Source organism: Aphelocoma coerulescens, chromosome 7 (genome assembly GCF_041296385.1).
Source record: "Aphelocoma coerulescens isolate FSJ_1873_10779 chromosome 7, UR_Acoe_1.0, whole genome shotgun sequence".
NCBI classification, from domain to species: domain Eukaryota; kingdom Metazoa; phylum Chordata; class Aves; order Passeriformes; family Corvidae; genus Aphelocoma; species Aphelocoma coerulescens.
In genome coordinates, this window is record NC_091021.1 from 25466303 (window position 1) to 25491305 (window position 25003).

Below are 25003 nucleotides of genomic sequence, written 5' to 3' on the forward strand. Positions count from 1 at the left end.
AAGCGTTGGATAATTTTGAAAACTGAAAAGATCTGAATTGATAGTAAGCTTCCAGTAAAAAGTGAAAAGTAAGGAGAGATGGCTCTTGTAAGTAATGTGCAGTGAATAAGTCACCCTATTTTGTTGCCAAGGAAATAAAATGAGGCTCTTGGTAAAGGGAAGCAAGGAGGAAGACATTGCAACTGGGACAACTGTTACCATTACATAATCCACCTGGCACAGTTATCACAAGTGTGGAACCTTGTGGACATATGTTTGATAGAAAATATCAAATATCTCCTGTATTTCAGTGACAGTTTGTGCTGTTGATATGGTGTCCTGGTGATATGCTATCCTTTGTGTGATTCCACCAGATGGGCCATGTGTTCTACTGTAGCTATAGATGGGGATAAATTGGCCCATCCATTTCAGTATACAATTATTTCTGATTTTTTAGATGTTTTAAATGTTTTAGATATTGAAGGCTTCAAGAAAGGAAGTACATGACTCACCTGCCTGTTCCTTGCTGATTGATGATAATGAAAAAGTAAAACCAAAGTTATTTCATATGTACCAAATCCCTTCTTTTCCTGCACAATGGGGTACATAGAAATTTTGATAAGCTTCTTGGAGGTATATTTGTGCAAAGCTTACAGACCATTTCCATTCTTTACTCACTTCATTTAATAGCAAAGGGTAGCTGATGTGTCACAAATTCAGGGCCAAAGACCAGTTTGTGATGGCTAAACCCACAAAGGCAGAGAAAAAAACAGTTACATGCAGGTGTATCAAGCATCCAAATGGGCATATGGATGGAAAAGAAATATTATCTGAATTTTGAAGTTCAGTGAAAAATCTGCCAAAGTTTGGAGGTCCCAGTAAGACACATCATGAATACCACGTAATTCCCTAGAACTCAAGCAAGCTTGCAATCAAGGGACAGTCTTCCGTGAACATGAGACAAAGTTTTATTGTCATTTTATTTCCTGCCTCTTCCTGTTTCTGAGCAGGTGAGTATGAACAACACAGGCAAAGCTCTCAGCTTTGGAGCCTTTCCAGTGCTATGGTATTCATTTTTTGGGTGTTTTTTTGTGTGTTTAGAGCATGAGAAGAGTCACTTGGGTATCATCTTCTGTTTCTCATAAAAGATAGTGGAGAGATCCAGCAGGAGTTGAGTGTTTGACAAGTGTGGGAGAGAACACCTTCAGGACATTATTTTAAAATCAAAGTTCTTTCATGTTGCTCTTGTTCGAAAGGACAGAACACATAATCAGAGAGGTTTTCTCTACTATTTTTATGGCAAAAACTTCCTGATTCTTCCCTGCACCTTTCTGTGGGAGAACAAAGGGAGAGTTTACAAGAGAATATAGTTAGTCAGAAAAGAATTCCAAGGCAAACTAGATAATGGTGAAACTGATAACCAAATTATGCTTGACAATGTTATCAGGTTAAAAGAAAAGACAGAAGTCACCTTTGCAAGATCTTCTGGAATGCAGTCCCAGAAGAATGCATGATCTGCAATGGAAAGAAAAAGGCAGGCAAGGTTGGGGTTAGAACTTGATTAGATTTTGCCACATAATATATTTTGTGCAATTTGTTGTTTTCAAGATGTTGGATTTACTGTCTTAAGTTAGTCCTTCACCTGACATCACTGAAGCAAGACAGTGGTGCTGGCAGGGAGTGAGGCCAACTGACCCATAGCGTTATAGCCAGAGTTAGTCAGAACAAAACTATGGATCCAAAAACCAGGTTGTTTAATATCTGAATTTCAGCTTTGAATACTACAAGAAATTATGATTGAAATAGACCCATCTTGCATTATATTAGTACTTGGGGTGAAGGGCTTTAGAGTGCTTCAAAGAGCTTACTCCAATTAATATTATTTAGTATAAATACAAGCATTTAAAGAATTCAGTAATGATATAGTCATATTTTCCATAAACATTTAATTAACTGAACTCTACTAAATATTTTCTAAAAACTGTAATTATCTTAAAATCAGAACTCCTTGCTGAAAAGAAACAAAAATCAATTTAACTGGCTTTTAATCTTGTTTGTTACTGGAACAGAGAATATATACTCCTAGTTCCATGACTGGTAGAGACCACTACTGTTGTAATTTTAGAATTATTTTAGTTAAATGAATGGGATTATACATGAAAGATTTTGCCACCAGTAACAGGGAAGATTTTGGTTATCACAGATCGTAGTTCTAAACACACGAACTATAATTAAAGATTCAAATCAGAAAAAATAAAAATAAGTTAATGGATACATTGCTGAAATCACTTTTGGAAAAATAAATTTTTATACCAATTTAAATTAGGAATCATGAAGAAAACATCGTGCTCCAAGATGGACAAAACTGGCAAAACAGGACTACTAATAATAATGAAAAAAAGAGGTGGAACAACAAGTTGTGTAATGAAGGGAATAAATTGTACCTAAGCTACAAAATAATAGACTCCAAGCCAGTGAGCATTTAAGCATATGTTTAATTGTAAACAGGTGAACAGTTTATCTCCCTTTAATGAGACAACTGAGAAGTGAAATACACTTATGGGGCTGAGGCCTAACATAGTCATTATTGACTAGAGTATTAATCAATTAAGAAAGCCATAAAAAAGCAGTGGTGGGTATGTACATGTTAATATGCCTGTTTGTGCTAGAGTGTTTGACAGATTTGCTTCTTCCCTCTGAACTGTGTAAATGAGTCATCCTGTCACCAGGGAGATGGACTACAGGTGGGTTTCATAACCCATCTGGCTTTCTTAACTAGTTAAGCTATTTAGCTAATCTCCCTCTGTAGCTAAGGGGGAAGGGAGATGTTTTAGTTTACCTTTCCTCAGCTTTGAAGGTACTGATATCTCCTTTTTGACTATAAAAGGAGCCAAGGTGACTCAGCTTAAATTAAATATGTTTAGCTGGCTACAGTCAGGTGAAATGAAGTGTTCTGGGGTCCAGTGTTAAAACAGATTAGACAAATATGCACATATTGAACTTAATGAATCTCATTGCAGGAGATACTCATAAGCATTAAGTTTGATTTCTTTTAACTCCAGTTGTGCAGAATCTGTCACTAATGGCTTCCAAAAGGTTTGACATCCCTGTCTCACAATGCCACAAAGCATAAACAAATACAAGCATTATGGTGCTAGCCTGTATGCTTATTACTACATACAATTGGACTGCAGTCCAATTGAAATTATTTACGTTTATAAGCTTGTGAAACACAGTAAGCTTGAGATCAGAACAATGGTGGATAGATACGAGACTGAAGCCACTCTTGTTCACAAAGCAACAACCTCCTGCATGTATTACCTGGCTGAAATGGCTTATATGGTCATTCAGTTGCACGGCCACTGGCAATGCATGTGGATCATGCCAGGGGAGTACCTTTTGCAACACACCTGGAGCCCAGCAAATGCTTTGCAGCTTTGGTGCTGATCCAATCAAGCACAGAAATAACCGGGAAATGACTCATGCTGAGAAGTGGATACTTGCTGTTAATCCCAGCTTTTAAAATGTACGCAGTTTGTCATCATTTTTCATTGTGGTGAGCGTGTGTGTCTGGCTGCTTTTGTTTCACAGTTGTCTGATGTTTGCTGTGGACTCTCTTTTCAGCTCATGTGCTGCAATCATTTGCTTTTCACTTGAAAGAACGTAATCAGACAAAAATCCCTTCAAAACCAGTTTCATCGAAGAAAAGACCTAGGCAGGAGAAGCAAATATATGAGGTATGGTGGAGAGGAATGTGTTCTGACCCTGAAACATCTGCTCTTTTAAACGTGATGTTACAAATGTTTAACCATATGTTCATCTTTCACCCTTAAAAGCTCAGCTAAGGCAGGGGAGATGGGGGTGAGAGAATAATTATAGATGATACTGGAGAAGAAAGGTATTATGAAAATAACTAGTAAGGCTGAAATTATGGAAAAAATTGCATGCATTTGGGACATATACTACAGAAAATGAATACTAAATTAATACTAAATACTGATCATATAGATAGATGAATATTAAATGTAAAGCCAGGAAAGAATTGAATAAATTTGCAGTTTGCAGTATAGATTGGCATCACGGATATGCATACACTCGAGTCTGTCTTGTATCACTGCATTTTACTGATACGTAACCGAAACACATGCCCTAGTATTTTATTAAATGGGAATAGTATGTCTACTAACATAATTGAAGTATACCATGGGTTTAAACTGGATTCTGAATGAAGGTTTTGTCATGAAAAAAAAGCCATTGTCAAAACAGGCAAGAAATGCAGAGGCACTCTCATGAAGCCTTACAAAGAGGTGCTGACAGGTTCTCTGCCCACAGTTTCTAAGGGCTCTGGCAAGACAATTGTTTTAATTTTAAGTTCTGAATAAACAGAAATAGTATTGAAGCAGAAATGGGAAACAATAAATGAAAAAATCTGGCCTTGCTCTCTTAAGTTATCACCTTCAACATTTTTCTGTTGCTTTACATGGCAGTAGTGCATGCTAGACTATTCTCTGTGTGTGTGAAACTGGAGATAAGAGTCTTCATCTGGCAAAGTAATGCCTGTGTGAAATGGTCCAGGGACACAGGGAAGTTTTGATACCATCTTGTAACTAAAATAGGTGTTTCCATCTTAAACAAAGGTACATGCATGTTTGTTATATATCTCAGCTGCCTTGCAGAGCATTGGTTGGTACTGCAGTGGGTACTGAGAGCACAAAGTACTCAGTCCCAAGCTCCCACAGAGAACTGGGATGAGTGTGCAGAAGCAGGAGAGGAAAGGAAGGAAGCTTCCCCACCACTCGCCCAAGCCCCGGTGTGTGGTACTGACGGAAGCCTGGGGGCTGAGTATTAGGACATGAATAACAGTGCTGAGGTGGCTTCCTGTATTCCAGGAAGCAGAACTTTGTCCTCATGTGTAAAGGAATACAATCGGACAAAACATGTTTGCCCAGTAGATCTAGCAAAGCAAAACCAAAGCCAGGTGGCCAAGACCAATGGCATAGTGGCCAATGACATCAGAAATGGAACCAGTGTGGCCAGCAGGACCAGGGCAGTGATCATTTCCCTGTACCTGGCACTGGTGAGGCCACACCCCAAATCCCGTGTTCAGTTTCATGGCCACTCAATAAAGGAAAGAGATTGAGCTGCTGGAGTGTGTCCAGAGAAAGGTAGCAAGGCTGGTGAAAGGTCTGCAGCACAAGTCCCATGAGGAACAGCTGAGGGAACTGGGGGGATTCAGCCTGGAGAAAAGGAGTCTCGGTGACCTCATCACTCTCTGTATCTATCTGAAAGGAAGCTGTAAGCAAGGTGGGGGTTGTTCTCTTTTCCCTGGTAACAAGTGACAGAACTAGAAGAAAAGGCTTCAAGATGTGCTGTGGAAGGTTTAGATTGGATATTGGGAAAAATTTCTTCACTGAAAGGGTGGCCAGGCATTGGAATAGGCTGCCCAGGGAAATGGTGGAATCACCATCCCTGGAAGTGTTCAAAAGGTGTGGGGAATGTGGCACCTGGGGATATGGTTTAGTTGTGGGTACAGTGGTGCTGGGGTAATGGTTGGACTCAATTATCTGAGACGTCTTTTCCAACCTTAATAATTCTATGATTTAAGCCTTTTGAAATTTCATCTTGCCTTTTAAAATCAGGGGTTTGATTCACTTCCAGGTACCCTTCCTTAAGGAATTAAATTTCCCCCTTTTTGCTTGTGAAGATCCAAGAGTAATTTGAGAAGTACCTATGTCCTATGAATTTGGACAATCAGATAACAATTAGTGGCACAGATTTCTTAAAACAAGAATGTCGTTTTGCTGCGGGATGAAAGAAGACAGCAAACTCATTCCACCATCTAAGATTAATCCCTTGCGATGCTTCCCAGCCTCTCCCACCCTGCTGGCTTCCTCTGGGACAGGCGGCGGCAGGGGACCCGGAGGAGGCAGGCAGGGTGGGGGAAATCCGTCCAAAACCTGCCCCCATCCCTTGTCCCTTTAAGGCAGCACTATCCCTTTAAAAGGCGGCCGGCGGGCGGGAGGCGGCGGTGGTGACGGCCGGGGCCATCGCCTGCCCGCCGGGTTTTCCCCCCCTTCCTGCCGGTCCGTCGCTCGCAGCCCGTTAAAAAGAGGAGGCAAGATGGCCGAGCTGGGCAGCAAGGGGGTCACGGCCGGGAAAATCGCCAGCAACGTCCAGAAGAAGCTGACCCGGGCGCAGGAGAAGGTAGGGGAGAAGAGGGGCATCCCCGGGATGCGGGGTTGGGAGGGGGGGACGCGGGTGCCGGGGATGACAGCCGTCCCCGAAGCAGGGATGCGTCTCGCCGTGGGTGCTTGCGGGGGGGTGGCAGCTGCCTTCTCTGCCTGCGGAATTAGGGCCCCTTTGCATCCTGAGAATGCCGACTATCCCTGCTGGAGCGGTGAGGGTTCACCGTCCGCCTGCGGAAACATGGCATCGGATGGGGCCGGGAGCGAGGACGGAGCGCCGCACGCTTGTGCTGGATCCGCAGATGCTTATTGTTTCAACAGGAGGAGACCTTCCCGTTGTGGCATTTAGGTTGTGCTTTATGCAGCATTTTCGAGAGCAGTTCTGTATTTTGCCATAGCGTAAATGCGCAACCTCAAAGATGGTGAGGGAAAGGAGATGGGCACTTGCCCCTTATCTTCCAGCAGCATCGCATGATAGTCGCTACTTGCTGTACTGACCTTGAGCTCCTCATTTTGGAATGGTGGTAAAGCCAAAGCCGTACGGCCTTTAAAGATTGTGCCGATCTGCTAGGGGGGTGGGGGGGGAGGGGGGTTGTGTGTGTGTATTTTTGAATCCCGGGAGCCCTTTCGCTGCTCTCCGCCCACCCCTGTGCCAGCAGAAGGTGCCAGGAATATGCAATGGATACTTTCCCTGTTCATCTCTTTGGCATGCTGCATCTGATGCCAGATGCTTGCTCTGTGTGGGGATTATCGGGCATTTAACGCAGGGACATTGATCAGCTGCTTTTATTGGAGGCACGCTCATCTTGGTTTTCAGTGGTTTGCTGTGAGATGACATTGACTGAATAAGGACTGGTGCATCTTTGAGCTGATCTGCCCACTGCTGCTCGTGTTCCCTGGGAGTTATCTTTAGCAGCTAGATTTAATCTAGGAGGGTTGGGATTAAATGCAATGCTGGCCTGAGCCTTGTACCAGTCTCTGACACTGCTCAGAAGCGCTGCTGGGTCAGAATTGCAGCCCAAACTACTTGGACTTAATGTTGCATATGCTGCACCCACTACTTTTACCTCAATTACTGAGACTAGAAGCATCCCTTGAACTCATTTGACTGCTTGGAAAAAAAACCCAGTAACTACCAGATCCAGTATGGAACTGCAGTAGCAAGGTTCACTCTGTACACAAGAGTGAGCATGGCCACATCCATGGTTTTTTTACCCTACTGTTGTTCCAGAGGGGACGGGATGAGGAATCTTGAACTCATCACAGGTCCACCTTGAACTCATCGCAGATGCTAACTTCATTCTGTGTTAGCCACCATATGGCAACCATATTTGTAGTTAATATTAGGGTAGGTGGTAGAGGCTGAGCTCCTTGGCGTGCTGGTGATGTTATTGTATTTAGTGGTGCCGCTTGGAACCAAGTGTGGCCTGCCAAGCCCTTCCCTCGTCTCTTATCAGAACATACACAGGTTCTTTTCCTAGGGAAAATTTTCCACAAATTTCTGTCAACTGTTGATCTAGCTCACTTCCTTGTTCACGCCCTGGTGGTGTTTGGAGATATGGGAATGACAATAATAATCAAGAGTTAGCCGTGTATTGCAGGTGATTTGCACGAACTGGAAACAATTGTTTGTCTCTTTGTGAAGAGGAAAGCACAGCTTGTTTTCCTCTAAGGAGAAAACAACCCCAAGCACTTGCTAACACAAATTCCAGACCCTTCAGCTGCTGTTATCCTGATGCAAACAGTACAACTTTGCTCTCTGGGTTCTCAAAAAATGAAAAAAACGGCATTGCTTGCTTCATCATCTGACTTGTGTCCTCATTCTGCTGCAGTATTGTCTGTAACAATTCTTCTTTCGTGAAGCATTCAGTATTTTACCCGTGTCTCTAAGGGACAGACTTTCACTGAGGCAAATGCGTCAGTGTTAACTTTCAGGTCAGGAGGAGAGATACAGCTGAACATGAAGTGATGTGGAAGCACCAGTGGTTATGACGCTCTGCTCTTGTGGTATTTAGTTATAAACTGTGATACTGTGTTTAGCAGGAAGGGTGAACTGTGTGTTGGGAGATAAGGACCAGATGTTAAATAATAAAAAAAAGGTAAGCAGAAATGTGCAGAGGTGGATCTGGTAACAGAACTTAAAAATGTGTTAGATTTTCATGAAAGGATGTTGGCTAGGGTTGAACTTTTCCTTTTTTAGGCTTAAACAGAGACTGCTGAGGCTGGTTTTTTCCATATTGTATTTTGATTTGAATTGAAGATAAAAAAGTCTTCCCTTCAGAATATCTCCCTCTCAACTTGAGCCCTGAGGCTTTGACATCAGCAGTTTTCTTCATGGTGAATTTAGGCCTTGTGTTAAGCAAAGAATGATGTCTTTTTGTTCAATGCAGAATTCACACTGAAACACTGTACACATCCTTTTTTCCCTTCTGAGATGCCTATTATGTAAACCATGTAAGATATTCCTTCAGAAGTGTTATTTGTTTTGAGCCTTTCAGCAAAACTACTGGCTATTCTTGGAAGACACTTCAGCAATTCCACAGGAAATATGGGATGGAATGGTCGACTGTGCTTTTTACAAATGGGCTGGACAACCATTTAACCTCTGTCTCTACTCAGAGGTAGCCTCAAGTACAATACTTGGTAATAATTTGCCAATTGTCCAGCGAAATGCATCAAATAAGTTGGAGGAACCTTGCTTAGAAAGGGCTCATGCAACTGTTTCTAACTCATATCACCTTTTGCAACTAATTAGGATAAATTAGGATATTTAGGCTGGAAATCATGATCTATTCATCCTGAATTTAGCTGGAGGATTTTCAGACTGAGATGTTGAGCTCTGGACTTTTCATAATTCTAAACTTCTTAAATGAGTAAAATTGTAATGTCCCCAATGTCATGGTGTCTTAGAGGGAGCCTAGTGTTTGCAAGCTCTTTTAAACTTTTCCAGTGAGGCTCTGAAGTTTTTTTATTCTTTATGTCTGTAATCCATCATCTTGGTTAAAGTTTGTGTTTCTGCTTTGTGACCAATTTTTATCTTAACACTTTCGAAAATTTTAAAAGTTTCCCCAATTTCCACAATTCTCATTTTCCTCTAATAATGTCCTGCTTCTGGATGTGTCTGCATATGCACACTTCTGCTTTGAACAAGTTCAAACAGCATCTTGGTGACTTGGTGCAATCCTGGTGTGAGGGTAGCTCCTTTGCAAGGTTCCAGGAGGGAGCTGAGCTTGGGGAGCAAATGAATTGGGGTTTAATAGCTTGGCTGATGCTGAGGGTCCTTGTCACAGGATCAAGCTCTTTGCTTTCCTTCAGCATGGTAAGCAAAGGTTCAGTGTGGAAAGATGGTATTGGCTGTACAGGCACTGACTGTTGATTTAAGTTGCATACAGATTAATAGCTTTGTCTGAGGAGATGAACTGTAAAGTTGACATCAGAAAGAAAGAAAGTTTTTTTTCCTTGGGAGTTTTTTTTGTGTGGAGAGGAGTAGAAAGGAATGAACTTATTTTTACTTAGACTGAGTGTGGGAAGTTCCTATCCTGTAGTAGTGGTGGTCTCTCACTCTCTTTTCATTATAAAGCTGGGCAAAATGAGGTGTCTGTGTTCTGTGACATGAACAGACTGTTGTATTTTGTCATGGGTTTCTTCTGATGTACCAACAAACCAAGGCATCGCCTTTTCTCCCTCTCCATCACTAACCAGAGGGGAAGACTTTGTTTTCCCTGCAGGACCTGGCAAAGTTTAGTTTGGACATCCAAACTCCCTTGTGTTAGGGGGTCACATTTAGGTCATAGACTTGCCATTTGTAGTCATAAACTCTGACTTGCTGTGTTGCCATGAAATGTCACTTTTGCTTTCCGTTCTTGGCTTTTTTAATTCCACCGATGTTTACCCACATCTGTTTGAAGTTTTTCTGGTTAAACCATCTGTCAGAGCAAAGTTCTGCTCTCCTCTGGCTGCGCAGTCCAAGGAGGCTGGGCTGCAGTCTTGGTCTCACAGATTGTGGTTTGGGTGGAACAGGGTTTGCAGAAGGCATGGTTTGCATTTTGAGTTTGCCGTGATAAGACTTTTTACCTCCTCCTAAGTCAAGCTCCAATAGGTGGAGCATGGCTGGAGGAAACACCTGGAATGAAATCTCAGCCCTGTTGAAGCAGGTGAGAGTCCACTAATGAACAGTACCCAAGAACCTTAAAGCAAATTTAAATACAGCTGTCATCAGGATTCACCTATCAGAGGCCCCCTGCTCTGTAGATGGGGAGGGAGCCTTTCTATGAAAATGGTAGATGCAGAAAGCTCTCTTAAGGAGATGTATTGCATCTACCAGCTTAAGAGGAGAGAAGTTTCTTGCTGGTTTTCCTTTGGGATCCTTCTGTCTCTTCAAAGCTTCAATGTTTTCTTCTTGCCTTTGCTTAGGGTAGGATGGTTTGGTGGCAGTCTGTCTTGTTGTGCCAGTGAAGAACAAATAGCCTGAAGAGCTACAAGTATTGGTCGCCTACTGATCTGGCAGGAAAATTAACATTTTGTTTTTTTCCTGGGGGACTCCCCAGATGACAAAGACAGGGCTTTTTACTTTATGTCTATTAGCTTGCTTTCTCAAGAATGCAGGGCTTAGGGGATGAGTAGAGTCTCAAAGGTACTTTGTGCCTAAAGGTTGCTGGAAAACAGGCACTGGATACAGGAGGAAGATCTGAATTAATGCCCCTAATGTTCAGATGATTCCAGTATGAGCTCAGACTGTATTACTGGTATCAGATAATCTGCATGGTACAGGGAGGAGGTGAAATAGGAAACCAGGCTCCACATGTCTCCTTGCCCATGGAATGGTTTGATTGGCAGGGCACTTACAGTGCCCTGCTGAAGGTGCCCTTCTGTCTGGCTGTTGGCAACAGATTTCTTATATGCAGCAGAATCTCATGGATGGATGAATTTTCTGATTGGAAAAGGCCCAACCCTATTCCTGGTCACTTTATCTTCCCTGTAAGTTCTAGTCTTGCAAACAGTCCTCTCTGGTGCAGTTCTTGTGAGATCAGGTTTATAAAGCAGGATGTGGAAGATGTCTTTTCACTGAGGACTTTTAGTGAGGCTCTAGGCCATAGAGAGTTAGTGTTACAGACCTCATCTCTCAGGGAGTGACATCAAAACTTTTCTGGCCTCTCCCTCTATCCTGCATGCTAACTGTTAGGCAAGGTTTGTGGTTTCAGGCACAGATGTTTGTTTTCTTTCCAACATCATGATTGCTCTTCGCATGTGAGTAGCAAATGACACAGCTGGCCAAGCCGTTGGGGAAAGCTGGGTGCAGCCTGAGATGTTCAGCATCTATCTGGACTAGGATCCTTGGGAATAATGCAAGTTTTCCTTTGTTCATGACTCTTTAGACAGAGACACAAGACCCTGTTGCTTGGGATCAAATGTATAATGAAGCTCTGATTCTAGAAACATTTGCAGTGACAAGAGGGTACCTTAGGTTAACAGGTATTAGAGTGGCTATTTTTTTCCACTGTTGCAATGGTGACCAGACACCTGAGCTGTCTGTTGTGCCAGTTCTGCAACTTTGCAAGGATCATCTTACAGTCCTGGCTGTCTACCTGTACATGGAGGGATCAGCCTGTCTTCCCAGAAGTTCTGTACTGGCAACCTGACATGATCACAAAGCCAGACTCAATTTGCCCAAACAGAACAGACAGGTCTGTCACCCTGAGCTGGCCACAGCTAAGCCCCCTAAGTGGGCTGGCCCATTCAGGGTGTGCAGACCAGCTCCTTCTAATGGGGGGTAAGACTGTATTAATGCTGACCAGGAGACTCTGCATTCTCTACGCCAGAGCACTGAGATGGGAACAAATATTAAAATACGAATAAAGCCTCCTTGGAGCACTGCTGGCAGGTAGAATAGTACATCAAGGTCCATTCTGACTTCAGGCTGTGTTTTAGCCTTCTCTTGAGGGACTGCATACTCAGGTTTCTCCAGCAACTGCAGTACTGAATGCATGAGTGCCAGCAAACCTGTACTATTCTGGCATTCCTACTGCTGAGGTAAAAGGGGACATTTCTCACAGGAAGGGATTGGGAGAGAGAAGAAAGTAATTTCCATCATCTTGCCTAGTCAAAATCAATTTTAAATATGGTATTAGTTGACTACTTAATACTGTCAGAATAGGAGAGAGGAACCTCTGCAGATTTGCCTGAACTATTGGCAGTGGCACAAGGGATGAATAAATCTTGTCAGGTGTCTTTTCAGCAGGTGCATCCAAGTGGCTGGTGGACCTCAGACAGTTCAGGTTTCCCTGGGCACTTTCCTAGGCTCTGAAGCTGTTTGATCTTCACAAAGCTGGCAAGTACTGCAGGGTAGGTCCTGTGCCGCATTCCAAGAAAAACTTGAAATGTATTTATTAGCAGAAAATAGGATTGATGAGTGGGGTTTTTTTTTTGTTTTGGGTTATATTTTCATCATGCCAACTTGCTTGCATAGTTTTGTTTTTTAGCTGCTACTCAGAAAGTACCTCTCTTTAGATTTGTGATCTGAAGGAACAGCCCTGGTAGTTGGGAATAGAAATTCTTCAACCTGCTTAAGTTATACAGTTGTTTAATTTATTTTTTTCTCCCTTTCTCTCTCTCTCTTTTTTTTTTTTTTTTTTTCCCCTGAGGTTCTCCTTTATTATGTTGGGAACTTGCATTCAGGAAGGGTTTACCAGAGCAAGGAGTTGCATTTTGTGGAAAACTTGGAACCCAGAGCTTGGGGAATTCACAGACCTAAACAGCAGTCTCACAGAATCACTATGAAGCAGCTTTATGAAATGAGAAATAAGTACTGTGTTTACTCAGATCTCTGCTAGTACACATGTGCAACATAGAATTTTCTACTGTTTAGGCTGGGCTGGAGTAATCTTTACTCAGACCTGTGGCTGGGAGGTTAAAGTTTCTGAAAGTCGTCGTTTCCACAGAAGTGCCGTGGGAAGAGTCATGAAAGCCAGACAGTGTTGCCTTTCTTTTTGTCCTATTCTTTACAAGAAAGGAGAAGTCTGGGTGGCAGTGTGTTCCTAATATAGGCTGCCAGGCAGGATGGAGGGTGCAAACTTCACCAATAAGGAGGAAAGCAGCGCTTAACAGCAACTAATCCCTCTGTGAAAACCATGGGCTGTATTTAATCTCTTGATACGCAGAAGTGCTGCCCTCTCTGCAAGGATTTGACATGCAGTTTCAGAAAGCTGGTAACCTGTTCTGAAATTATTTCTTTTTGGTAATTCTGCATTGATCATGTTTGGTTTGTTTGTTTTAAATAGGTTTAGAACTTTTTGTTAAACTTGGTTTAAGAGCCACATTAGTTTCTTAGTTGTTTTCAAAGTCAGCTCTCCAGGAGGGAAATTAGAGGTTGATACAGCTGAAGTACAAACATTTTTCACTGGGCAATTGCTAATACTCTGCTTTGGAACTGTATTAGATGGAGCTGAATGCTTGTTTGCCAGCAGGGATGGAAAGGGAACTTCAATGGTACAGAAACTACAGTGTTTGAAAAACAGCTACAAGTGTTTATGCTTTTGGGTTTTTTTCCCTTTGTACTACTTGGCTTGATCGCACATTTTATCAGGCCAGAAACAATAATGTGTGGCTTAACCAACTCAGAACTGAGTTGGATGATATTTGTGGAGTGAAATAGATATTCTTCCCATTGGATTTACTTGGAATGGTGCCAGCAACAGATGTAAACTTATACTGAGTAGGTATAAAGACTGATGTTTGAAAAAAAATGTAGATCTCTGCATCTTTTTACTTAACAGTTATGCTGGTCTTGTAGCTCTCCAGTACCCTTGTAGGTAAAGTTAAACATTCCTGTAAGTTGTTAAAATTTTTTAGGTCTTGATCCTACCAGCTCTGTGAGCCTTGAGTGTGGAAGGACCAACCTTATTTCCATTCCTGCTTCTTCAGTCATTCTGGGGGAATAATGGGCAAAACCCTGAGGGGAAAAAAAAAGAGTATGTTTAAAAAAATTGCAGGGAATTTCTTTCCTGGAATTGGAACGTTCAGCTCATTAATTTTGAGTTTTCAGGCAGTGAAGTGTTGTGTTGGAGAGATACTCTATTTCCCCACTGTGGATGCAATATGACCCCTTAGTCCAAGTGTTGAGTCTGACACAAGAGGCCCAGAAGGGATTTGAGTTATTGTACTGAGGGGCAGTGTATTTCAAAGGTTGCTTGAAAGTATGTTTTTGGAAAAATTCTGTTGAGAGAGATGGCAGCTTCCATAAGAGGAACAGTGCTCGAGAAGAGTGTAAAATCATTCAGATGGAGAAATACACTTGGGTTTTGTACTGCAACACTCCTTAAGGTACAGTTTCCTCAGCAGAGGAGTGAAATGACTATTCTTTGGTGTATTGAACTGACCTCTGCAGTAGAAGAATACTTGGGATTTTAATTTTTTTTGTCTGTGTAGACTGGACAGCCATTGCGAAAGGCCAAGCTTAACTGTGTGTTAATAAATTTGAGCTATGACAAGGATGTGCTCTCTCTGATTATGTTTCCTTCATCATGCATGCAGTCAGTATGATTATTTGTTAGTATCTGCAGTGTGCTTGCATTATGTATTGCCAAAAAAGGCCATTCCCTATTCTGAAACAATTCCAATATAAATATTGGACAATATCAGTTAATAAGGTAATTCTGATTTGTTTCAGTAAAAGCATATTCCAAAAGACTTAAAAGGGTTTCCAAACATTTTTGCAGAAGTTTGATATGGATTGCTTTGTAGGCAAAGGTGCAGGGCTGTTTTTGCACAGTAAAATTTTTATGAAAATAGCTGAAGAAAGTGGAAAAAGAGATTGTCTTTCTTTGAAGACGAAGAACAGTTTATGTGCAGTGCTGGGAGGGGAGGGTTTGGAGACCTGACTGTAGTGGGAGTCAGAAGGTCGGAGGGGTGACGTGATCCATCAATCACAGAGCTCTGGAATGGTGTCCTGCACCCAATTGCTCATGGTCTGGGACTTCTCTGTGAATGGATATCAGAGTCAGTTGCCAGACTAGAACTTTTTGCCAAGCTGGAGGCTTTTGCTCTCCTTATTTCATGACCCTTGGTGGCCATAAATAATTCAGGGAGGAAGTGTGCGTGATAAGGGCTGGATGCCCTCACCATGAGGCTGTGGATGTAGTAGGTTAAAAGAGCTGCTTTGTCATGCTGGATGAAGGTGACTTAGAGCTGGGGTGTTTTAGCTGGAATGTCTTCTGACCTGGCAGTCCCAAGTCTCCAGCTGAGGCCTTAATTTTTGAGGAGGCTCTTTGGGGAGCACTTTGTGGTGATTTTCCTCTCCAAAACCAGTGTGGCCCATGTTCTTAACAAGTGCTCTGGCAAAGAAGCTGATGAACTTAACACTTATTCACAGCCAGAGGACTTCCCCTTCAAGCCTGGTTCTCTAATTTGCTGTTCCTCACCCTTCAGCTCTGCTGAAGTAAAAGCGCAGTCCTCTTGGGTGGAAAGGAGAAGAGCTGTTCAAAAACTGCTTGGGAAGAATCAAGAGCTGATCATCTGTTGATCCATTTGTTCACACTTTGATGGGATAAACCACATTCTGTAACTCACCATGGCGCTGGAGGGCACTGTTCCTAAATCCCCCATGTCTGATCCCTTGCAGCTATTGCCTTCCAGCTCAGGGAATTCCAGTGGCTGATCCAAATGCCCGTGTGTTTCCTTTGCCCCATCGTGCATGCCATGAGTTCCAAATCTGTCCTGCGTTTGAGAATCTCTCATTCTTGTTCAGCAAGCTGGTTGTGAACATGTGTAGGAGCTTTACTGGCCTCTTCAGCACTCTGCATCCAGCCTGTCCCTTCTGGAGTCCCTCTCTAGCATTGTTTTGCCTTATAAGAGCTCTGCCCCTCTTCCTCTTAGCATGCACCTGCTCCTTTATCTCTTTCTCCAGCTCAGGCATGGCCTCAAATGCCTTTTATGTTTTTTCCTGATTTGGTTGCTTCATTTCGCATCAGGGCCTGTGTAAAAATAAAAATACTTCTTGCAAAAGTATCAGCATTTAAAATGAGTGTTGCAGAGGAGGAGGCAGAGGAATTGAGAAGGGGGATTTGTGCAGACAACACTATTTATATTATCTATTCCTCTTGCTAGTGTTACCATTGGCTATAGATAGGGTTTAATTAAGCTGTGTTAAATGCCTGCCCAAGTAATAGACATTGATGTTGTTGAACTCCCGTTGCCTGGAATGTCACATTGATGCCAGCTGAATTAAGTGATGCCATTTGGCTTTATTAGGTACAGGGGTATGATGTAGTGCCTATCTAGCTCCACAGTTGTGCCACATTTTTTGGTCTCTGTTTGGTGTCTGCTTAAGGCTGGGGCAGACAGAAGGGAGGGTGGAATTTACCTGCTTTCTCAAGACTGAAATTTCCTCCTCTTTTACTTTCAAGGTATTGATAGATACATATTCTCTCCAGTTTCATCTTTGTTGAATAGCATGAACTCGGGAATGCAGTGTTTTTAGCTGCCTGCTTTGAATAAGAGCAAACCAAGTAGAAAAAAATTGCCCAGAAAGTTATGAATTAGGCATACAACTGTATATGGCTAAGATGGCCTGGTGTCACCAGCACACCTGAGAGCTGAGAGGTCAGTGGTCTGTCTCTGGTGCAGTTATGTGGCAGAGTGATGGTAGAGTGGTACCTATATGCAGTCTGTGCACCCTAGGCCTGACAGACTGAGGCTGACCCTAACAGAGCCTGTGTGTCTCCTGGTGAAGATGTGTTTTCAGCACCTCAGGAATTGGGCCACCTGCTTAAGGTGTCAAGATTAAAGCATTCGAAGTCTGAAAACTCTGGCTTAAGCTCTTAAGATTCTTAATCTCCTGCACTTCTTGAGGCAGGTGCCTGCTTTGGCATTGGGTTTGTTCTGGTGGGAGAAGTGACCACTTCTGAATGGTTATCTTGCTGCCCTGTCTTCTGCTCTGTGCAGCTGGTGCTGGAGCACTTTGTGTCTCCATCCACTTGCCTTAGTAAGGTCTTGTCTTTACAGACTGAGGTTTAAACTGACCCAGCTACTCCTGCCGGGACAGCTGTTTCACATCACTCTTAAACCACCTCTACCACTGAGATGTTGCACCTCTAGCTGCACCTTTTCCTCCTCTATTCTGCATTCTGCTGCTCCATTACCAACCCTCTGGTTGTGCTGCTTTACTTGTTTCTCTTTCAAGTCTCTCCTCTCATAGGTACATTTGATGGTAAGTTCTGGATGGGGGTCTAGAGGGGCAGCAAAAAATGTGGGAATAGGGAAAAGACTAGCAGTCCACAGGACCACAGGGCAGTGGGATGGTGCCTAAGCTGGGGCATTGGCCTCTGTCTCAGCTCAGCTAGACCTGTAGCTAGCACCCAACTTCTTAATTTTATGTTCTCTTTGGCTTATATTATGACTTTCTGAAACTCCTGGCTGAAAGCTATTAAATAGATGAGGAAAAAATTGGAAGTGAAGTTTAAATCACATTTGCCAGGATTTGTTTATATTCTCAGAAGCTTTGGTGGTGAAAAAGCAGAACATTTTCATGTCCTTAAAGATAAATGGGGGGGGGGTGAAGAGTAAAGGGTAGAAGAGGGAAATATCTATGCTTTCGTTTTAACTGCTAAAAACTGTAAAGAAAAGGAAAAGATAAATAAATAAAAACCAGTATTTTTTTTTCCTAATAAGCTTTTATATAGCAAGGCAAGCTTGTGCATTTACAGAAGGGAGAAAAAAAAGTCCACGTAGTAACACAGTGATTTAGACCTGGAGGGAGGATGATGCATCAGTCGAATATTTGGGGGTGGATGAGGGGATGGGAACATAGATATATTTAAGAGAGAAAAAAACCAAGAAATAATTATTATTTCAGTTTGTTATATAATGTGGATTATAGCTGAGAACCAACCCTTGAATTCATGCTAGAGTACAAACACAGTGCTTGGGCTGTACCTACAGGGCAGGCATAATGCAGAATGACCTCAAGAAATGAGAGAGAGAGAGAGGAGTGACATAACAAGATAAATCAACTAATGTAGGAGGAGCCTTTAAAAGGAACCTGCTTTTGAAGGTGCTTGGATGGCCTCGGGGCAGGCAGACACTGAACTGCATTGCAAGTGCGTGATTGTAGCACAGTGTGACTACAGAGACCAAGCATCCTGCCAGTGAGAAGGGGAATTGCTTTTCCATGCTGTCTGTCACAGCACCACTTCTGCTGTAGCATCACTTAATTTAGACCTGACGATAGGAGCTAAACTGCAAAAACTGTGGGTGAAGAGGGAAGGAGAAACAACCTAAAATATTGAACATAGTGAAGGGACTAAAATCTTCATATAAAAAAGTCCTGAAACATCAGGATTTGGATCAGTGCTAGATGTACACCAAGGGCCCCAGCCAGTTCAGCATCTCGAGGCTTGTCTCACGTATAAGTGCCCTCTGTGGGAGAGGAGATGCTTGGTTTGAGCCTGTGGTTATGTAGGTAAAAGAACCTTTCCTCTTAACTGATTGGCCATGTGCAAAAGTGGTGAGAAAGTGTGCTTGCAGAACATCCGGAGAACCGGGGATTTGTTTGTGTCTTTCTGTAAACATGCTGTAGATTGCTTTGAGGGGAATAGCTCTTGCATCCTGGAGATATGTTCTTGTGTTTTCCTAAACTGCCAGGATGGCTGTTTTCTAGAGAAAAGTGATCCTTATAAAGGCTGATATTAGACATATAGAAGGTGCATTAATTTCCTCTTGCAACAGTGAATACAGACTTTTAAGCTAGATCTTTGCTTCTACTCAGATTTCATTTTAGGTCGAGCAACTACTATTCACCTATTTCCATGGCTGGCTTTTTGTTGCAGTGCTCTTGAGCCAGTCTCCCACTTGTAGTGACCTTTTCTTTGTGAGAGCAGTTTCAGAGGTTAGTGCTACATCTCAGTCGTTTCTGAAAGTCACTTGAGGGATTTTTATGTAAGAAGCCACATCCTTAATGTTAGTGTCCTAAACGAATTAATTTTGGTTTGTTTTTAATGTTAAGTGGCAGCAAAAATCAGTTGTTACTCTTGGATGAAAAACTTTGTCTTTATCCTTGACTGTTGAATTTGCTGAATCTGAGCTCCTCAGGCTGGCAGGAATGGGTGAAAAACCTGCCCTCCTTCCAGCCCGTTCATGTGCGTGGTGAGCTGACTGCCTTACTGCACAGAAGGGGGAATGAGGGCTGAGGATACAGCTGCACAGATTAATGCAATCTAAATGGCTCTTTTCCCAGTACAAAAGAGAGAATTAAGTGATGTTACAGTTCCTTGCCACCTTAATTTCAAGGTTTTTGATAAGTGCTAACAGCAGCTTTCCATTTCTGCTGGTTCATGGTGCACCAGTTTGATTTCTCCTGCAATGGGTGCCAAAACCTCCTTTTCAGTTCTTGCTCCAAGGTCAGTGCTACCGGGGAGTCAGAAAAGCAGAGTGTTGTGGTGGTGAAGAGTCCCAGTGTTTTCTCCTTCAGTGCTCCAATGAACTGACTTTTGACAACTGCTGCACAGAATGGATGCTAATGACCTGGACAATTTACCAGAAGAGGAGGGGAAAATCCATGCTGCTAGCTCTTCTCTAGATGATTTTCTTTCACACAAGCAGAAATGATTCATTCAAAGTCACTCTTAAATTAGGTGAGGTGTCGTCCAGGGTGGTTGAAGGAGGGAACACATTGATTTGGGACTGCAGTAAGTTGCTGTCTAGCCAGGCGTACTTGAATATGGCAGGAGACTCAGCAAAAGTGCCTTTTCTGCACTACTCATGTCCTGTTGTGGGGAGCCTTCTCCATAAATGGATTATTTGGAGGCTCTGGAGTATAATATTCCCAATCATGTTACCTGCAGGGTCACCATGCCCTCTAACACAACCTGCAGACAGAGAGTGGCTTTGCCCTGTGTACTGTGTTTAAAGAGCATTACTCTGATTATCCAGGAGGCTAGATTAATGGGAGTTAATGGATACTTGAGGAAGGAAGAAAGGGAGAGGTGCTCAGGAGGTGAATTTGAGCTGGCAGACCTGTTAGCAGAACAGTGCAAGTCTGCTTGTGAAAAAGTCAACCCAAGAAGGAGCTCTGGGGAACTGCTCTGCCCTGAAGAACTTGAGGAGGCAGATAGTAAGGTGCTTGTGTGGGAAGCTGGGTCATTACAACTGTCACTAGTGAGTTGTGGTGATGTTTGAGGCACCCAGTAAAGTCTTCTGGAATAAAACAAGAAAAAAATAAAAGATCCTTCTGTCCTGCCAGATCTTGGAAGCTAAACTGGACTTGCTCTAAAGCCTCTGTTTCCTATCTCCAGTCCTCTCCCATGGTGTAAGGAGCAGAGTCCTACCTGGTGGGATGCTAGGATCTCAAATGGGAGGCAGCTGGATGCTGCACAGCTATCCATGAGTGGGCAGGGCTGGTGAGGAGTTGCCTGCATCTGTGGTGACAGAGAAGCCCTGTGGCAGAAGGGGGTGAAGGAGTGACCTGGCCATCAGAAACCTTTTGGTGTTCAAAGTCTGAGAGCAGCACAGTGTGCTGGGAGTTGCACAGGCTGCTTGAGGAAGGGAATGGAAATGTTCTCCTTGTCACAGGAGAAGATCTGACCGTGTAAAAGAAACAAATATGTTTTAGGGAGCTGAATAGAGAAACAGGGTCCAACTGCACTAGGGGTAGTGAAGAAGAGGAGAAGGGTGAGGGCTGGACTGGGGCTTCCAGAGGAGGAAATGAAGCTTTTTTTCTTTAGGGGAAATGACACTAGTTCCAGCTCTTATCTAAAAAAGGGCTACTTTAGAAGGACAGGAAAGAAAGGGATTGCCAAAGAAACCCCTAGAGTGTGATGGTCTGCTTTGTTTTTCTGGAGCAGGTGCTTGTGGGGGCTGAGTCCTGCCCTTGAACAGGTTCTTAACACCACTGCTGCCCTTGGCAGAGGCTGCGTGTGCAGTGCTCCCCATGCCTGTCCTCACAGCCCTGCAGATACAGATACTGGGCCCCCCAGTCAGCAAGGAACAGCAACACAGCTTGGTTGCCTGGGTGAGTTAAGGTTTCACCCTCATGAATGGGGCTGTGAATGAAAACCAGGATGGGACAGTGGAGTGGCAGGCCTTGGAAATAAAGCCCTCCTTGAGAGCCTGTAGTGTCTGCCTGCCAGCCTGCAGTGATGGGCAGTGGAAGGGAAAGGGACAGCTGACCCCTCCATTGAGGGAGGAACCCTGCAGCACGTTCTTCAAGCCCAGGGATGGCGTGGGCCTGAAGCCAGTCATGCTGTAGATATGGAAGGGTATCAAAAGCCTTGATGGATATTTTTAGCCAGAATGAGTAGGGGCAAGGGTGTAAGGGGGCCAGAAAAAAACTAACTATTCCTGCAGGTCTCCTGATGCTGAGGAACCAGGTGTCCTTTTTAAGGGATGACTAGTTCCTTGTTTCGTGGAATGGAGAACAGAAAGAAAAGCATTTGTTTTTCCTCATCAGATGAAACAAGTACTTGGTTTTGGAGGTGAATTTGTCATGTTTGGAACCTGCTGCCTTCAGAGCTTCCTTCTCTGTTCTTCCTAGAGCTGTTGGTGGATCTGTGGCACTAAGACGTGTCTTTGTAATGTAAACATCAGCTCCCTCCCACGTGGAAAACCAAAAGACTTTAGTGATGTCCCTATCTTTTTTAAAAAAAAAGTAAGATTGGAGTTGAAGGGAAGGCTGTTCAAGCAGAGAGCATTGTTCAGTTGCTGTGGTCTGTTGCTGTAGGGTTGCTTATCAGAGCTGGGCTGTGCATATTTATCTAAGTCCTTCCTGTTCCCTCCCTGACCTGTCCCCCCCTCCCCCCCATTCCTCCCTCCCATGCCTAAGATTTTTTCTGGGGTGAAGCTACTGGGGAAGATGCAAAAAGGGGAAACCTGGGGTCTGAAAGATGTGCAGACTGTTGTGCCATGCTTAAAGCAGTCACCCGCAAGGAGTCTCTGGGTGATGGGAGATGAAAAAGTGGAAAAGAGGGTTTGTGTCAAGACAACAACCTCTTCTTTAATTTCTTCCCTCTGCTGCCACCTCCCTTAGTTTTCTGACTATAGTAACCTTCTGATGATATTTTTATTCACAGGATACTGTCCCCAGTAATCATGGGAGCCCTTCTACTTTAACCCCATGTGCATGCACCAACCTAGATAGCTTTTTAGTGTGTTACCCTGAAACTGTGGCCAGGATAAGCAGGGATGTTAACAAGTGGTTGGAAACATGACAAAAATGTATGAAAACAGAATCTGTTTTCATGGTGACAGGCTGAGAGATGAAAATTCATGTATAGTTCTTTCTGCTGCCTTTGGTGTCTGACTCTAAGGCTTCCTTACTAAAATCCATTGATCTGCTTTCTGTTTGTTGCTGTCATTCTCTCTAGTGTTCCTTCTAGTTGTCAGTCATGCTTGGATTGATTTTGCCATTTTTGTAAAGGAAAAAAAAGGTCCAAGTCAGGAAATGCTCTGTTCAATCAACTGTGACTGCTCTGGGAGGGTCTTGCAGGGGGGAGAAGAGGAGGAGATAATGTGAGGTGAGTCAGTTCCCCTGTCCTTGTGCTTTGTCCTTGGGGCATGTTGCACCGATGCAACAAATTTCTTTTGGCTTCAGAGCTAGTTCCTGCTAGTAACATGTGTACGCAGGAAAAAAAGAGACAGTTGGAGTAGCTGTGTTCATTTACATGTGTTAGTATATCTCGGGACCAATATCTGTGCATCCTGCATGCTTCAATCCTGTCTTGCCCAAGCAATAAATTTCACTTTAAGAATGACCATTTGGGAATGTTCTTTTGAACCCTTTAGGCTGGTTTTCACTTTTTTTACTTGATGTCCTTGGAAGGAAAAAACTCTGTGTGGCTGAGATGTAGCCTATGCAATGCTGACTCAAGGTCGCAAAAGTAAACAGTTTTTCATCCCGCCCTCACTATTACCCAGCATTTAAAACCCGGAAGGCTGAAAGAGAGCCAGGAACATAATCAACATCCTTGTCCAGCTGGACTTGCCTACCTGTCAGAAATCTTGCCTTGCAAGAGTGTAGTGCTACCATACACAATGGCCCCAGCAGTGGTAAGGGACAATGTTCAGAGTTGTTAAATTAAGCACCTGATTTTTTTATATCGTGCTTCCTCAGAGGCTATGTGAGAATACTTACTCCTCTGTGATAGGAAGGGAAGGTGGCATCATGGTTTGTGCAAAACTGAACAGTGCATCTGTGACAGAGGCAGGTTTTCAGTGCAGATTTTCTTGGGTTTGAAGGGAACTGTGACAGCTTCTCCATTCCTTCAGTAGTAAACATTAATGTTTATTATTGACCTACATGTAATTCAGGGTAGCTTTGTATCACTGTTGCATACTCCTTGTACAGCTATGGCCAAGTTACTTGTTCTCTAGAAGTCTCATTCTGACATCTTCAAATAATGAGGAGGAAGTGGCTCTGTGTTGGGGTGAAAAAAAGTCTTTGAACACACGTGTGTGCCAAGCCTTTGCACGTAGCCTGCTTTCCTCCTGACAGTGCTGCTGTGATGTGGGTGAGACTGCCCTGCTCTCCACAGCAGAAATGTACTGGGTTTGTGTTGGCTGTGCTGGTGAAGATTGGCAGAGACAGACTGCCTCCTTTCAGTGAGCGTCTTTGGTTTATTTATGTCCCTGCTCTGAAGTCAGAGATGAGAAAGAAAGTGTTTTGTGCTTGCACTGGGACAGTACCAGTGCTGCTGTGTGATGTGCTTGTTTCTTTTGATACAGAAGAAGGTTCTGTGCTTGTTTCAAAGGAAGACGTCCAAGCATTGCATGCTCACCCACAGATGCATGTGGAAAAATAGCTGCAGCTGGATACTCCTGTTCACAAGAAACTGGTGATCAGGTCTGATTCTGCATTTATTTCTTCCTTGCATCTGCTTAGCAAAGCACCTAAGGCCTAGATAGCATCAGCTGTGCATCGTTCAAGTTTCTACTTCCAGTCACATCTTCCTTTCAATCTCACATGGTAATCCCCAGCCATCTCCATGCTTGGCAGAAAGCCAGGTGCTTAAGGTCTGGATACCCTCCTCAGCTACTGAGAAGGGCTTTCCCCAGAGAGATCCAAGGGAAGCCCTGGGAGCCTGGTCCTGTCACTTTGCTCCCAGGTCCTTTTTGTTGTCTGAAGGAGTGCTCCTGCTTTGACTGTGTTTTCCTACTCTTGGAAAACCTGAAGCTGTCACGTCAAACAACTCTTCAGAGCTTCCTGTCCTCTAATGATACACCAGCCAAAACACAGTCAACCCTTACTCTTCCAAGTTAAGGCTTCTTTCTCAGGATCTGTGGTGTTCCACAGTAATACCTATTTAGTTGTTGTTCTAGATCCTCCTTGTTCTATTTTTTTCTTTCTCTTCCCATCATCTTTAACCTTTGCCTGTGGCAGCTGTGCAATCAAATCAGAATCCAGACGAAGCTGCCTCTTGGATCCCTGCCTGCATTTAATAATAGGGCTCTGGTTGTTACTGAGGAAATAACATTACAAAGTGCATTGGCTCTTCTTTCATTCAAAAGTTTCATTAGTGATTTGGGCAATATACTGTTGTTTTAAGGTCTTAACCGCTTTCCAAAGTTCATCCTGACAGGAGATGACACAATTGCAGAATGGTCTCATCAGGCTGAGAAACTGTCTCAAAAAGCTATGTAATTTTAAAAACAGTTTAGATATAAAAATAAATTTTTAATGGTTTAGATGATACCTCTTTAAAAATCTGATAGTAATGAAGTCTCAGAAACCCAGTGCTGAGTTTCTTGGAAGGTTTGTCTTGAGTAGACAGCAAAACCTATCCCAAAAGTTACATGAGCTGTGAAGATGAGTAGAAAAGTTGGTTTGGGGTTTTGCCATTACAATTTTATCTCCA

At 43.2% G+C, this 25003-nt stretch overlaps 1 protein-coding gene and 1 long non-coding RNA gene across 13 annotated transcripts in view; one reads left to right on the plus strand and one right to left on the minus strand.

Moving 5' to 3' along the window:
• Positions 1-787: 787 nt before the first annotated feature.
• LOC138113106 (uncharacterized) lies at positions 788-2412 on the minus strand. Its single transcript, XR_011151999.1, has 3 exons — positions 2293-2412; positions 1451-1494; positions 788-1310 (listed from the first exon to the last, which is right to left on the minus strand). It is a non-coding gene; the product is annotated as an uncharacterized lncRNA (long non-coding RNA).
• A 3617-nt stretch (positions 2413-6029) lies between these two features.
• BIN1 (bridging integrator 1) overlaps positions 6030-25003 on the plus strand; it is a 95478-nt gene continuing 76504 nt past the window's right edge. For all 12 annotated transcript variants that reach the window (XM_069020973.1, XM_069020974.1, XM_069020984.1 and 9 more), the window contains exon 1: positions 6030-6183. In XM_069020973.1, coding sequence (XP_068877074.1) covers positions 6100-6183 — 84 coding nt within the window. In that variant the 5' untranslated portion in view covers positions 6030-6099. The remainder of the gene's footprint in view (positions 6184-25003) is intronic.